We start from the raw sequence: 16,896 nt of genomic DNA, 5'->3' as shown, positions 1-16,896 counted from the left end.
TGACAATCCGCTGCCACCATGTTATATCTTTGGATTTCCAGAATTCAAAATGATCCCAGTTTCAGACACAAAGTGCTACATCTTTATCAGGTGTATTTCTTGCATCTCGCTATGAAGCTGGCAAACTGATATGTGGCTCCTCAACATGTAACTGCAGTGCAGCAGTAAGATGTGGTACCCCGCGATATATAATCACAGATCAGTTAGTTCCTAGCTCTTTACGAATAATAATATAGAATCTCTACAGTGCAGAAGTAGGCCATTCTGCTCATTGAGTCTGCACCCAATCTTAACCAGACCCTCCCCCACCCTATCCCTGCAACCTCGCATATTTATCCCACCAATTCCTCTAACCTACACATTCTGGGACACTAAGGGGCAATTTAGCACGGTCAATCTACCTAAGCCACACATCTTTGGACCGTGGGAGGAAACCAGAGCACCCGAAGGAAGCCCACGCAAACTCCACACAGACAGTCACCCCAAGACCAGAATCAAACCCGTATCCCTGGTACTGTGAGGCAGCAGTGCTAACCACTTTGCTAACATGCTGCCTTATATGTAACAGGGCCTAAAGGAAATGGCCATCCCAATAGGTATTTAATGGGAGACAATTTGTACTCATCGAATACTGGATGGCAGACAGTAGAATTATTGCAGACAGTAAGTAACCACTAGTCTGGACAGTTCTGTGCCACAAAACAGAGCAAATCAATTAATCGATTGGGGAGTTACAATATTGTGCAGTTGGGTAGAATGACTAGAGTTAGTCCCTCTTCCAGGAAATGATCTCGGTGTCAATTTTGCACCATCAGCAGTGTAACTACAAGGGTGAAAACCGAGATTTCCAATACAGCATTAGAAAATAGCTTATAGTTCATGGGCTATATTCTAAACCAGAATTTAGAGCAGAAGCAGAGGTTGGGTCTGGGGTTCGGGGGGTGGGGGTGGGGGTGGGGGTGGGGGTGGGGGTGGGGGAGGGGCGGCGGTGGCCTGAGGAATAACCTTTTAAAATCCAGTGTGTGGTGATGACCTAGAACTCGCTGCCTGGAAGTTGTGGATGGATGATTTCAAAAGGAAATCGGATGGGCACTTGAGGGAACTAAACTTGAGGGACTCTTGTTCTTTGTTGTTTGTTCTTTGACTACGGCAATAGTGGGGGTATGGGACTAACTAACTCTCTACAGAGAGGCAGCATGGAGTGGATGGGCAGAATAGCCTTGTGCCAATGTGCACAGAACTCTAATTTTCTGATGAGGGTAGCACCGACAGTACACTTGATGCAACCCTGGACTGAATGTAACCCTCCTTGTGACACTAGTAAATAAAGTGGTCACTCAATTCCTCCATTGCAATATCATTGAATGGATGTTTTGTTTTAAGTCAAGGAATCGTCATGAACAATGATTTGAATTGTATGTATAAATATGACTATTGAGTTTAGAATTTGTAATTATTTCAATTTGAAATTGCGGAACATTCTCAGGAGCGAATATAAAAATGGGTTTAGGGAACTCCAGCCCTGAACATGTCTTATCCATGTCCACATTTCACACCATTGCTCATATTTGGGTAAAGTTGTATTTAAAGTTGTACGTCACTGTAGGTGCAATTCGTCACTGAGGGAGCTGGTGTGAGGGGAGAGATGACCTGGCAATAGCTTGTGTCTGGTCGCCCTGGAGACAGCAACAAAACGCTTACAAAAAGGTTGAGCCTGCGGGCAGCCCAGCGCATTTCGGGCCTCGCTCGCTGCCAGTGTTTGGAAACTGGAACCCACGCGGGTTGTGTGTGAGACAGGCGGAGCGGACAGAAGCGGCAGGAGGATGGTGACTAAGCCAGTCAACCACTTGCCCAAGAAGGTTGGCACCCCTCCACCTTCGGTCAAGCCCCAAGAATCCACCTCCAAGATGTCCCAGAGCGTCCGCTCCACGGACTCCAAGGCTGGTAAGGTGCTGAAGGAGATCCGCTCGCTGATGATAGACATGGGCACGGGCTACTGCAAGGCTGGCTACGTCGGGCAGCCCAGACCCTCGCTGGTCCTCTCCTCGGTGGTGGGCAGGCCGGTGCAGATGAGTGCCAAGACCGGGGACAACCGCCAGGAGAACTATGTGGGGGACGAGCTGGCCAGATCCGAGCACAAACTCAAGCTCATCAGCCCATTGAGGCATGGCATCGTGGTGGACTGGGAGGCGGTGGAGGCCATCTGGGCTCACATGTTCCAGGTGATGCGGATCGCCCCCGAGGAACATGCAGTGATGCTGGCTGATCCTCCCCTTAGCCCCACCACCAACAGGGAGAAGATGGCAGAGCTTATGTTCGAGACCTTCAACACCCCTGCCATGCACGTTGCCTACCAGTCCACCCTCTGCCTCTACTCCTATGGTCGCACCACCGGCCTGGTGGTGGAGTGTGGCCATGGGGTCACTCATGTGGTGCCAATCCATGAGGGCTACAACATGCCCCATGTCACTGGCAGGGCTGACTACGGGGGCTCCGACCTCAATGACTACCTGCTCAAATTGCTCAACGAAGCTGGTAACAGATTCACCGAGAAGGGTCTACACATTGTAGAGGACATCAAGAAGAAGTGTTGCTACACTGCCATCAACTTCGACCAGGACATGAACTTGGATGTCAATGAACACCTGGTGGAATATGAGTTGCCCGATGGTCATGTCATTGCCATTGGCAAGGAGAGGTTCAGGTGCCCCGAAGCCCTCTTCAATCCCTCCCTGATCGGCTCCAAGGACCCAGGGATCCACTCCCTGGCCCTGCACAGCCTGGACATGTGCGACAGCAACCTCAAGTTTGAAATGTACAACAACATCCTCCTGTGCGGGGGCTCCACCCTCTTCGAGGGCTTCTCGGAACGCCTGCAGAAGGAGATGAACAAGATGGAACAGGGCATGAACCCCACCGTACATGCCATCCCCGAGAGGAAATACTCAGTCTGGCTGGGGGGCTCCATCATGGCATCTCTCAAATCCTTCCAGCAACTCTGGGTCCACAAGAGGGATTATGACGAAAGAGGTCCCTTTGTCATTTACCGCAAATGCTTCTGAAGTTGCTGCCCCACGTTTTTTCTTTTTAGCTGCATAGTTTAATTCTTGGTTCCTTTCCGACTTTATAAGTAAATCTAATTTATGACGATTTACTACCAAACCGCAGAACTTACTGTCATAACTGTAATAAAGCATTTGCAAACTAACGGCTGCGTCTGTTTATTCATACACAGTTTGATTTGATTTATTGTCACATGTATTAGTATACAGTGAAAAGTATTGTTTCTTACGCGGAGACAAAACATACCGTTCATAGAGAAGGAAAGAAGAGGGTGCAGAATGTAGTGTTACAATTTCCACTACTGCAAATGCAAACATTTACCACTGTACAAATCTAAATATGATGATCTTCTGGCGCTGCCCACTAAGGACTTAAAAAAAGATTCCTATGAAAGTATGTTTCATTCTCCAATTATTTTGTCACTTTTTAGTTTGATTTATTGTCACCTGTATTAACATACAGTGAAAAGTATTGCTTCTTGCGTGCTAAACAAACAAAGCATACCATTCATAGAGAAGGAAAGTGCAGAATGTAGTGTTACAGTCATAGCTAGGGTGCAGAGGAACATCAGATTAATGCGAGGTAGGTCCATTCAAAAGTCTGACAGCAGCAGGGAAGAAGCTGTTCTCGAGTCAGTTGGTAAGTGTCCTCAGGCTTTTGTATCTTTTTCCTGATGGAAGAAAGTGGAAGAGAGAATGTCCGGGGTGCGTGGGGGATCCTTGATGATGCTGGCTGCTTTTCCGAGGCAGCGGAAAGTGTATACAAAACAACAGCAGAAATTAATAAATAATATTGAAATAAGTACACCAACTTCTAAAAATATAAAGTTTAATCAATTTGATTCAAACAAACATTTAAATCATTAATCACTCCATTACAGGCTATCGAGATTCTTTTTCAAGAATCAAGTCCACTTTTTCCACAGAGTAATATTGGGAATCAAGAAGCAATGAGCAGCCCCACAATACCATTGGAATCGAGAAAGACAATACACCAGCCTACTCGAGTGACACTGAATTAACTTCTTCAACAAGCCATTCAGTCTTTGCTTGAGGATACATATCATACAACAGAAACTTTGGAACCAATAACTTCAAACCGAATCGGATTGTTACACGCTCCGATTCAAGTGACAAATTGGGCACATGTAGTTCAATCTTTCAATATTAATAAAAAGGAATGAAATACAAAATTCTGCTAAAGTCTCAGCCATTTAATAAGTTACAAGCAGAACATAAATATACACCACGACACAATGAGACAAACATACGGTTATAAGGCACCGAAATACAAGTCAGAAGAATAAAAATTTGTCAATGACCCCAATCAAACAAATATTAATCATAGGGAATTCTAATCTTTGTAACATTAAAAACTATCCCCAATTACATAACCCAAATTGATAGTTTCCCAGGAGCCAAGTTCATTCATATTATAATTCATTATAAATATATAAAAAGGAATAGAGTGGCTAGAGTGAATGTTGGACCCTTGGAGGACGAGAGGGGGGAGTTAATAGTGGGAAATGAGGATATGGCTGAGTCTTTAAATAAGTTTTTTGTGTCGGTCTTCACGGTGGAGGACACAAATAGTTTGCCAAATATTAACGATAGAGGGTTGGCAGCAGGAGAAATACTTAATACGATTAATGTTACCAGAGAGGCAGTGCTGGGTAGACTAATGGGACTGAAGGTGGACAAATCCCCGGGTCCGGATGGAATGCATCCCAGGGTATTGAAAGAAATGTCAGAGGTAATAGTGGATGCGTTAGTGATTATTTATCAAAACTCGTTGCATTCTGGGGTAGTGCCGGTTGATTGGAAAACGGCTAATGTTACGCCGCTGTTTAAAAAAGGAAGGAGACAAAAGGCGGGTAACTATAGGCCGGTCAGCTTAACGTCTGTAGTAGGGAAAATGCTGGAATCCATTATTAAAGAGGAGATAGCAGGGCATCTGGATAGAAATGGTTCGATCAATCAGACGCAGCATGGATTCATGAGGGGAAAGTCGTGCTTGACGAACATGTTGGATTTTTATGAAGATGTGACTAGGGCGGTTGATGGAGGAGAACCGGTGGATGCGGTGTTTTTGGATTTCCAAAAGGCGTTTGATAAGGTGCCCCATAAAAGGCTGCTGAAGAAGATTAGGGCACACGGAGTTGGGGGTAGTGTGTTAAAGTGGATTGGGGACTGGCTATCCGACAGGAAGCAAAGAGTCGGAATAAATGGGTGTTTTTCCGGTTGGAGGAAGGTAACTAGTGGCGTGCCGCAGGGATCGGTACTCGGGCCGCAACTGTTTACCATTTATATAGATGATCTGGAGGAGGGGACGGAGTGTAGGGTAACGAAGTTTGCAGACGACACAAAGATAAGTGGAAAAGTGAATCGTGTGGAGGACGGAGAAGATCTGCAGAGAGATTTGGACAGGCTGAGTGAGTGGGCGAGGATATGGCAAATGGAGTATAACGTTGATAAATGCGAGGTTATACACTTTGGAGGAAATAATAACAAATGGGATTACTATCTCAATGGAAACAAATTAAAACATGCTACCGTGCAAAGGGACCTGGGGGTCCTTGTGCATGAGACGCAAAAGCCCAGTCTGCAGGTACAACAGGTGATCAAGAAGGCAAATGGGATGTTGGCCTATATCGCGAGGGGGATAGAATATAAAAGCAGGGATGTCTTGATGCACCTGTACAGGGCATTGGTGAGGCCGCAGCTGGAATACTGTGTGCAGTATTGGTCCCCTTATATGAGGAAGGATATATTGGCATTGGAGGGAGTGCAGAGAAGGTTCACCAGGTTGATACCGGAGATGAGGGGTTTGGATTATGAGGAGAGGCTGAGGAGATTGGGTTTGTACTCGTTGGAGTTTAGAAGGATGAGGGGGGATCTTATGGAGACTTATAAGATAATGCGGGGGCTGGATAGGGTGGAGGCGGAGAGATTCTTTCCACTTAGTAAGGAAGTTAAAACTAGAGGACACAGCCTCAAAATAAAGGGGGGTCGGTTTAAGACAGAGTTGAGGAGGAACTTCTTCTCCCAGAGGGTGGTGAATCTCTGGAATTCTCTGCCCACTGAGGTGGTGGAGGCTACCTCGCTGAATATGTTTAAAGCGCGGATGGATGGATTCCTGATCGGTAAGGGAATTAAGGGTTATGGGGATCAGGCGGGTAAGTGGTACTGATCCACGTCAGATCAGCCATGATCTTATTGAATGGCGGGGCAGGCTCGAGGGGCTAGATGGCCTACTCCTGCTCCTATTTCTTATGTTCTTATGTTCTTATATTATCTCAATCTTAAATAAACTACAATGTTCCCAAAATATACACCAGATAATATTTTCAGTAGGAAAATCCCCACGCACCCAGGACAATCTCTCTTCCACCTTTGGGAAAAAGGTACAAAAGTCTGAGGTCACGCACCGACCGACTCAAGAACAGCTTCTTCCCTGCTGCTGTCAGACTTTTGAACAGACTTACCTTGCATTAAGTTGATCTTTCTCTACACCCTAACTATGACTGTAATAGTACATTCTGCACTCTCTCGTTTCCTTCTCTATGAACGGTATGTTTTGTCTGTATAGCACGCAAGAAACAATACTTTTAACATAGAAACCCTACAGTGCAGAAGGAGGCCATTCGGCCCATCGAGTCTGCACCGACCACAATCCCACCCAGGCCCTATCCCCACATATTTTTTACCCGCTAATCCCTCTAACCTACACATCCCAGGACTCTAAGGGGCAATTTTTAACCTGGCCAATCAACCTAACCCACACATCTTTGGACTGTGGGAGGAAACCGGAGCACCCGGAGGAAACCCACGCAGACACGAGGAGAATGTGCAAACTCCACACAGACAGTGACCCGAGCCGGGAATCGAACCCAGGACCCTGGAGCTGTGAAGCAGCAGTGCTAACCACTGTGCTACCGTGCCGCCCTGTATGTTAATACATGTGACAATAATAAATCAAATCAAAGTTCTTGAAAAATGCCCTAAGAAACCCATCTGCTATTATCGATATTTGGATGGGGTTTTTGGCCCCACTCACAATCAGATTTTAAACAATTTTCACAAATCCTCAACAACCACCACCCATACATGTCAAAGTTACAACAGACAAACATGAAATAAATTTCCTAGACACAACAACTTTTAAATTAGAAAAAATAAATCAGGAAAATAAATTGGCAACAAAAGTATTTTTCAAATCTACTCGTGCACTTTTACATGTTAAAAGTCATCACCCTAAACATACCTTTCCAGGTATTATAAAATCACAACTCACAAGATTTCATCGAATCTGTACAAAAAGTGCAGATTTTGATTCAGCGGGTCATACTTTGTTTACTGCATTGCGACACAGCGGAAACACTAAAAGATTTCTCAGACAGATTAAGTCTAATTTTATAACAGCATTACACAATTTGAAGGATCTCTTAATCAGAAGTAGAGTAAATTTACAGAACACTCCAAGATGAGGATTGTGCTACGTGTCACTATTTATTTATCATCCAAAATCCTATAACAGGTAAAATAACTCTTTTAAAGCAGAGAATAACATGCCCACACCGAAATGTCGTATATGCCATACAATGTAAACTGTGCAATATACTATATCATAGAATCATCATAGAATCCCTACAGTGCAGAAGGAGGCCATTTGGCCCATCGAGTCTGCACAGACAACAATCCCACTCAGGCCCTATCACCACAATCCCACATATTTACCCCGCTAATCCTTCTACCTACACATGCTGGGGCATTATGGGGCAATTTAGGCTGGTCAATTAACCTAACCCGCTCATCTTTGAACTGTGGGAGGAAACCGGAGCACCCGGAGGAAACCCATGCAGACACGGGGGAAATGTGCAAACTCCACATAGTGTCCCAAGCCGAGAATTGAACCCGGGTCCCTGATGCTGTGAGGCAGCAGTGCTAACCACTGTGCCACAGCGCCGCCCATTATATATATTGGTGAAACAAGAAATAGTTTGAGAACCAGACTAACGGGACACCTTAGAGAGATTCAAACCCACAAGAAACATAAACTTAATAAACACTTTATTGAACATGGAATAGAAGCTGTACAGATTATAGGTTTGGAAACTAATACCAACTGGTCTACCCCACAGAGAAGAAGAAGGGAGAGACAATGGATATTAAACACCAAGTCTCCTAATGGGTTAAATTAAAAAATAAATAGAAAACAGTCCATAATTAACTTAACCTTGATTAAACTTAAGGAATATTAACTAAATCTGATTTTATCTGACCTTTAGTAGCTTTATTAACATCACTACTAATCATCCCTTACCACTTGCTAGCCACACCTCCGGCCTCAACCTAGCCTAACCCTAATGACTCAAACCCTAATGATCTCAATCCGAACATTAAACCCCAAAACTCTACTATAACATCAACCCCTTAGCCTTTCTCCTATTATCCTAACCACTTAACCCCTGACCTTAAACCTGTGCCTGACCTTAACCCCAAACCTAACATTAACCCTTACTAACTAACACTAATGCCTTCCTCCCCAACCTTAACCCCTAACTCGAATCCTAACCTTAATCCCAAAACCTAACCCTAATGTAAAACACTAACCATAACACAAGCCTTAGGCCTAGCCCTAACCCTACACATAGGCCTTGATCTGGGTCTGTGCCTCAACCTGGAATTCGCCCAATGCCTTTCTCACTAAACTTAATCCCCAACCCTCACCCCTAACCATTAAACCTACCTCTAATATAGAATATAATCTTACCCCTGGCCCTATTACCTTCCTCCCCAACCTAACCCTGCCTGATTTGCATAATGGGCTGGACTACATTCGTGGCCCTTTGAATATATATGTAAGCACCCCCCCCAAATCTCTGTCTCCTAAGGAGGACATTTCTTGCAAGTGAGCAGTTTACCCTTTATGGGATCTTGCTGTGCAGCATGGTGGCGCAGTGGTTAGCACTGCTGCCTCACAGTGCCAGGGATCTGGGTTCAATTCCGGCTTGGGTCACTGTCTGTGTGGAGTTTGCACATTCTCCCTGTGTCTGCGTGGGTTTCCTCCAGAGAAATATTATACCAAGGCAATGGTGGAAGGTGATCTGTGATCAGTCATAGCAGGAGTGAGGAGTCACACAGACTCTTTAACAGTTTTCTTTGCTACAGATGCTGCCAGAGCTGCTGAGTTTTTCCAGCATTTTCTGTTTCTGCTCCACATGGTCTGCTTTGGCCATTAATAGTTTTCCTGTTGATGTCGATATTTAATGTTGGCACACTGCATTCAAACGTGAATGACTGCATTCTGCTAATTGCTGCCCTTCTGCATTGCCACCTGCTGATTCACAAAAAACTTCCATCACCTAACGCACAACTTTTGCTTTCAAAAGCATAACAGCACAGCGACAGAGCTACATGGTACCGAAAGAGAAAATGTTGGAAAATCTCAGCAGGTCTGGCAGCATCTGTAAGGAGAGAAAAGAGCTGACGTTTCGAGTCCAGATGACCCTCACCAAGGGCTTTAATAAGCACCATGTAGCCCCCTTTGACAGGGCTACATGGTGCTTATTAAAGCCCTTGGTGAGGGTAACTTTGGCCGTATATGTGATGAAAGCCAATGTTACAGGCCACGTGAAAGATTAATTTATAAAGTTTAATATTTTTGATGCTTCTTCACTTTATTTCAGAGAAAATTGTTTCAAAGAGCTGAAAAATGGAACGCTATATCATGAAAGATGGCAGCTGTGTTGAATCCTTGAAATTTGAACAGCATTGTGTTAAAGCTTTATGTACCGTACTTTCACGAGCCACTGTACTGTTTGCTTCCATCACATGTTTCTTTCTTCTTTGGCAGTCCCTCAGGGGCGAGGGTGACTTGCTTCCACCCCGGGGAGGTGGATTCTGCAGTAGCTGAACAGTCCAATCCCAGAGCCGTAGACTCTGCCACAGGTTTGGTGGGTGATGTTTGATGAGGCGGGTGGGCGAGGCACTCAACATTCTGCGCTCTTTCCACCGTTTGCGCTTGGCCTCCCCGTGCTGCACGCGGTGACACTCGAGAGGAGCGGCGCCATTGCGGATGCTCTTTCTCCATTCGAAGGCAAACGATTCCCAGGTGAATCTTCCCAAAGAAGCAGCAATTTAACAGAACCACATGAAGAACAGCAAGAAAGCTACTGGGGAGAATTTAAACTAGATAGGTTGGGGGGAGGGGATCGAGACGAGGTGACTGGGAGCGAGGAAGTTAGCTCGCAAACAGAGAAGGGTTATAGACGGTGCAAGAGGGAGGAGGTTAATAACATTTCAACAATTCGGGTCCAGATAAAAGCTGGAATAAGGACACTTTGCCTGAACGCATGAAGCATTCGGAACAAAATAAATGAGTTGATGGCACAAATGGGTATGATCTAGTGGCCATTACAGAAACGTGGTTACAGGGTGACCAGGACTGGGAAATGAATATCCAGGGGTATCCGGCATTTAGAAAGGATAGACAGGATGGAAAAGGTGGTGGGGTAGCTCTGTTAATAAAGGATAATATCAGGGTAGTAGTGAGGGACGACATAGGCTCTAAGGAGTAAAACGTGGAATCATTATGGGTGGAGATAAGGAATAGTAGGGGGAGAAAGACACTAGTAGGCATGGTCTATAGGCCACCAAATAATAATGTTGAGGCGGGGAGGGCTATAAACAAACAAATAATGGATGCGTGCAAAAACGGAACGGCAATAATCGTGGGGGATTTTAACCTGCATATTGATTGGCTGACTCAAGTTGGACGTGGTGGGATGGAGGAAGAGGAAGAATGCTGTCGGGATAGTTACCTTGAACAGTATGTTACAGAACCTAAGAGGGAACGAGTTATCTTAGATCTGGTAATGTGTAACGAGACAGGTAGAATTAAGGATCTTCTTGTGAAGGACCCTCTTGGGTCGAGTGATCACAATATGGTCGAATGTCTGGTGCAGATGGAGGGGGAGAAAGTAGGGTCCCAAACCAGTGTCCTCTGCTAGAACAGAGGGGAGTACGATAGGATGAGGGCTGAATTGGCTAGGGTGGACTGGGAGAGCAGACTGGTAGGTAGGACAGCTGAGGAACAGTGGAGGATTTTTAAGGAGATCTTTTTCAGTACTCAGCAAAAATATATTCCGGTGATAAAGAAGGATTGTAAGAAAAGGGATAGCCAGCCGTGGATAACGAAGGAAATAAAGGAGAGTATTAAATTAAAAACCGATGCATACAGAATGGCCAAAAATAGTGGAGACTTAGTGGATTGGGAAAGCTTTAAAAAACAACAAAGAATGACTAAGAAAGCGATAAAGAAAGGAAAAATAGATTATGAAACTAAACTAGCTCTAAACATAAAAAAATGATAGTAAAAGCTTTTACAAATATATAAAAAGGAATAGAGTGGCTAGAGTGAATGTTGGACCCTTGAAGGACGAGAGGGGGGATTTAATAGTGGAAAACGAGGAAATGACTGAGACTTTAAATAGGTTTTTTGTGTCGGTCTTCACGGTGGAAGACACAAATAGTTTACCGAATATTAACGATCGAGTGTTGGTAGGAGGAGAGGTACTCAATACAATTATTGTTACTAGAGAGGCAGTGCTTGGTAGACTAACGGGACTGAAGGTGGACAAGTCCCCGGGCCCAGATGGAATGCATCCCAGGGTACTGAAAGAAATGTCAGAGGTAATAGTGGATGCGTTAGTGGTTATTTATCAAAATTCACTGGACTCTGGGGTAGTGCCGGCTGATTGGAAAACAGCTACTGTTACACCGCTGTTTAAAAAAGGAAGTAGACAAAAGGCGGGTAACTACAGGCCGGTTAGCTTAACGTCTGTAGTTGGGAAAATGCTGGAATCCATCATTAAAGAAGAAATAGCAGGCCATCTGGATAAGAATGGTTCGATCAAGCAGTCGCAGCATGGATTCATGAGAGGAAAGTCGTGTTTGACGAACTTACTGGATTTTTATGAAGATGTGACTAGTGCGGTTGACGGAGGGGAACCGGTAGATGTGGTGTTTTGGATTTCCAAAAGGCATTCGATAAGGTGCCTCACAAAAGGTTGCTGCAGAAGATTGGGGCACACAGAGTTGGGGGTAGGGTGTTAGCGTGGATTGGGGATTGGCTATCCAACAGGAAGCAGAGAGTTGGAATAAATGTGTGCTTTTCTGGTTGGCAGATGGTGACTAGTGGCGTGCCGCAGGGATCGGTACTGGGGCCTCAACTGTTTACTATTTACATAGATGATCTGGAGGAGGGGACTGAGTGTAGGGTAACAAAGTTTGCTGACGACACGAAGATAAGTGGGAAAGTGAATTGCGTGGAGGAAACGGAAGGTCTGCAGAGAGATTTGAATAGGCTGAGTGAGTGGGCGAGGATCTGGCAGATGGAATATAACGTTGGCAAATGCGAGGTTATTCACTTTGGAAGAAATAATAGCAAATTGGATTATTATTTAAATGGAAAAAAATTACAACATGCTACTGTGCAAAGGGACAAAGAACAATACAACACAGGAACAGGCCCTTCGGCCCTCCAAACCCGTGCCGCTCCCTGGTCCAAACTAGACCATTCTTTTGTATCCCTCCATTCCCACTCTGTTCATATGGCTGTCTAGATAAGTCCGGGGGGTCCTGGTGCATGAGTCGCAAAAACTCAGTCTGCAAGTACATGTGATCAAGAAGGCAAATAAATGGGATGTTGGCAATTATCGCGAGGGGGATAGAATATAAAGGCAGAGAAGTCTTGCTGCATCTGTACAAGGCATTGGTGAGGCCGCAGCTGGAATACTGTGTGCAGTTTTGGTCCCCTTACTTGCGAAAGGATATATTGGCCTTGGAGGGAGTGCAGAGAAGGTTCACCAGGTTGATACCGGAGATGAGGGGTGTAGATTATGAGGAGAGATTGAGCAGATTAGGTTTGTACTCGTTGGAGTTTAGAAGGCTGAGGGGTGATCTTATAGAGGCATGGAAGATAATGAAGGGGCTGGATAGGGTAGAAGTGGAGAGATTCTTTCCACTTAGAAAGGAAACCAGAACTAGAGGGCACAGCCTCAAAATAAAGGGGGGTCAGTTTAGGACAGAGTTGAGGAGGAACTTCTTCTCTCAGAGGGTAGTGAATCTCTGGAATTCTCTGCCCACTGAAGTGGTGGAGGCTTCCTTGTTGAATATGTTTAAATCACAGGTAGATGGATTCCTGATCGGTAAGGGAATTAAGGGTTATGGGGAGCAGGCGGGTAAGTGGAACTGATCCACTTCAGATCAGCCATGATCTTACTGAATGGCGGGGCAGGCTCGAGGGGCCAGATGGCCTACTCCTGCTCCTATTTCTTATGTTCTTCACATCGACTCAGTAACCAAGATTTTCAATAGGTTCTTTATATGACACAATTAAATGTTCAAATCATTCTGCTTTCATTTTGTAACCAAACTATACAACAGCAGTACGACTACCTCTTGCCCCCTTAATACAGGTCCGTCAGTCTTGAATACAGGTTTGTCAGTTCTGATTGTCACAATGGCAAGGGCATGTTCTCCGTCATCACTCTGCAGCCGGTGGTATCCCGCTGGGCAGTCGCCTGTGGCAATTTCTTTTCACAAGCCTGCCTTGTCCTTAGATCGCACGGCCCTGACAGTCATGTGTGCGGCGCAGTAATGGACGATCCAGAGCTGGCGTCACTGCACAATGGCGTCCCTTCACAGAACATTTAGCTTCCACTGCACATTCTTATTGAGTTTAGGAGCGACAAAAATCTCATCTGTGGGGGGGCAGGGGGGAAGCAAAATAAATCAGAATTAGTAACAGATCTGTATACCGAGAAGTGATTGGTGTGTCACACAGAACCTTTCTTGCCAGGTTACTCTCGATAAAAAAAAAACAACTCGACATTTAGCCTCTTTTTAAATGTGTTTCTTCCAGCTGGAGTGAGCAAGTGCGACCTTCATTTTATTGTTGCAATCAGTTCATTACCGTGATGGACTATAAAGGTCGATATCTCAGAGAAACCCATCAAAGCAAGTTGCTGAGATGAGGCATAGTGACACATTGCTCAGCACTGCTGCCTCACAGCGCCAGGGACCCGGGTTCGATTCCTGGCTTGGGTCACTGTCTGTGTGGAGTCTGTACGTTCTCCCCATGTCTGTGTGGGTTTCCTCCGGGTGCTCCGGTTTCCTCAAAGATGTGCGGGTTAGGTTGATTGGCCGTGCTAAATTGACCCTAGTGTCAGGGGGATTAGCAGAGTAAATATGTGGGGTAACGGGGATTGTGTGGGTGCAGACTCAGTGGGCCGAATGGCCTCCTTCTGCACTGTAGGGATTCTACGAATTGACAGGCGGCAGCTAAACTACAGAGGGGTAAAGGACATTGTCTCAAACAATACGAAATTCAGAGATTAGATCACATTAATTTAACCCTCTTATGTGGGCAAACTTCATTTAGTTCTCTAACCAGCTACTTCACAAATAAAGTATTCAATCACCCCTTCAAAAAATACAGAATAATATGGATTCTCAAATAAAACCACGATTCTTCCCAAATGCCGTGTAATTCAGACTGATGCTTGTAACAACTCACTCCCTGTATTCATTTCTAGCTGTGATGGTTTATGCAGAAAACTATACATCTTTTACATTCCAAATGGTACTGAGGTTTCTGTTTGAGTGCATAATCCAGAGTGACACCCCCGGTGCAGTACTCGAGCCCTGCACTGTCACAGGTGCTAACATTTGGATGAGACGCTGAATCGCGGCCCCGTTTGCTCTCTCAGATGGTCACTAGAGATTCCACAGCACTATTTTGAAGAAGGGCAGCAGAATCCCCCCCACTGCTGTAATACAAACAAAAACTGCTGGAAATACTCAGCAAGTCTGGCAGCATCTGTGGAGAGAGAATCAGTTAACATTTTGAGTCACATATCATAGAATCCTACAGTGCAGAAGGCGGCCATTCGGCCCAACGAGTCTGCACCGATAAGAATCCCAGCCAGGCCCTATCCCCGTAACCCCAATATGTTTACCCTGACACTTATGGACAATTCAGCACGGCCAATCCACCTAACCCACACATCTTTCGGACCGTGAGAGGAAACCGGGGCACCAGGAGGAAACCCACACAGACACGGGGAGAATGTGCAGACTCCACACAGACAATGACCCAAGCTGGGAATCAAACCCGGGTCCCTAGCGCTGTGAGGCAGCAGTGCTAACCACTGTGCCACTCCTTTTTTAAAAAAAGAGTATCTTACCCAAGCCAACCCACTGCCCTATCTGACTTCTTTAGAATGGAGGTTCTGCTTGGTTCAGTTCTGAAGAGGAGTCATATTCAACTCAGAACGCTAACTCTGTTCCTCTCTCCACTCTTGCTGCCAGACCTGTTGAGTATTTCCAGAACGGTTCTGTTTTTATTTCAGATTTCCAGTATTTATGCTTTTATTTGAGAATTCTCTCTGCTGTCCTGGCCAATGTTTATTTCTCAACCAACACTGAAAACAGATGACCCAGTCATTCATTATCCTGCTCCCATGTTTCCATCACATTGGGGCAGCACGGTGGCACAGTGGTTAGCACTGCTGCCTCACAGCGCCAGGGTCCCGGGTTCAATTCCAGCCTTGGGTCACTGTCTGTGTGGAGTTTACACATTCTCCGTGTCTGCGTGGGTTTCCTCCGGGTGCTCCGGTTTCCTCCCACACTCCAAAGATGTGCGGGTCAGGTGGATTGGCCATGCTAAATTGCCCCTTAGTATCAGGGGGACTACCGAGAGTAAATGCGTGGGGTTATGGGAATAGGGTCTGGGTGGGATTGTCGTTGCTGACTTGATGGGCCAAATGGCCTTCTTCTGCACGGTAGGATTCTATGATATTGTTTGTGGGAGTTTGCTGTGCGCATATTGGGCTGCTGTGCTTCCTACACTGCAAGGGAAATTGCATTAAAGGTATTCATTAGATGTAAAACATTTTGGGAAATTCTTGAGATTGTGAAAAGGCTCTCAATTGTCAGAGCAAAATAATTGCACTAAGTGAAGGCCTGCTTCTAAAGGAAGTCATTGCCTTCTTAAAGAGGTGCATGTATATGACCAACTGTGTGTGGAGCTATAAGCCAACGCTTTGCTATAAGCGCCACACTGAATGGTATTCGTCACAGACCTTGCTGAGGTACTCCCCCACTCCTTGGTTGCTGGAGGGAAGCAGTGATGCTGTTCACAGTCGAATCTGGACCAAGAACCTACAACAAACAAAACAAAAAGTGATGTTTCAATCTGGCAATCCCTATCTCACCAACACCACCTCCCCCCCGCATACACACAATTTAAATATACTGAGAATACCAAACAGTATTACACTAGAAGAATAACAAAAAATCATTCTATACAGAACACAAGAAACAGAAACAGGAGGAGGCCATTCAGCCCTTCAAGCCTGCCCCGCCATTCAATATGATCATAGCTGATTTCCTCTTCCATCATTTTAGACAAGAGGTTGATGCATTTCATTCCAAAAGCAGGAGGCCATTCAGCCCCTCGTTCAAGCTCATTCCACCTTTTAGTTAAACCGCGGCTGATCTGTATGCTGGTCTCTGTCATTCACGGAACAGCCGCGGGATTTGTACAAGATTGGCTCGGGGCAACTCACTCACACTTTTACTCTTCTTCCTGCCTATGGGAAGAAGAATAATTCTCCAGCGCCAACTCGCAAACCTCGCACGTCAGCACAATCAGGACCAGGGGCAGGACCTTCAAATTCAAGCCAGGCTGTTCTGGAAGCACTTCCTCACACAAAGGAGAGCGGAAATCTGGAACTCTTCCCCCCTTCCCCCCCAAGAAAAATGCGTG

General features: G+C 45.4%; 2 protein-coding genes across 3 annotated transcripts in view; one reads left to right on the top strand and one right to left on the bottom strand.

Moving 5' to 3' along the window:
- The first annotated feature begins 1,823 nt into the window (after window positions 1–1,823).
- LOC144494721 (actin-like protein 7A) lies at window positions 1,824–3,062 on the top strand. The gene has a single exon (XM_078213944.1). The coding sequence runs from the start codon at window positions 1,824–1,826 to the stop codon at window positions 3,060–3,062; it is 1,239 nt and encodes a 412-aa protein (XP_078070070.1).
- A 10,366-nt stretch (window positions 3,063–13,428) lies between these two features.
- elp1 (elongator acetyltransferase complex subunit 1) overlaps window positions 13,429–16,896 on the bottom strand; it is a 72,950-nt gene continuing 69,482 nt past the window's right edge. For both annotated transcript variants that reach the window (XM_078213942.1, XM_078213943.1), the window contains 2 exons: window positions 16,211–16,289; window positions 13,429–13,828 (listed from right to left, as the gene is read on the bottom strand). In XM_078213942.1, coding sequence (XP_078070068.1) covers window positions 13,767–13,828; window positions 16,211–16,289 — 141 coding nt within the window. In that variant the 3' untranslated portion in view covers window positions 13,429–13,766. The remainder of the gene's footprint in view (window positions 13,829–16,210; window positions 16,290–16,896) is intronic.

Source organism: Mustelus asterias, chromosome 6 (genome assembly GCF_964213995.1).
Source record: "Mustelus asterias chromosome 6, sMusAst1.hap1.1, whole genome shotgun sequence".
Classification (NCBI taxonomy): domain Eukaryota; kingdom Metazoa; phylum Chordata; class Chondrichthyes; order Carcharhiniformes; family Triakidae; genus Mustelus; species Mustelus asterias.
The sequence above is the reverse complement of the archived record's forward strand: the minus strand, read 5'-3'. Positions and strand labels throughout refer to the sequence as shown.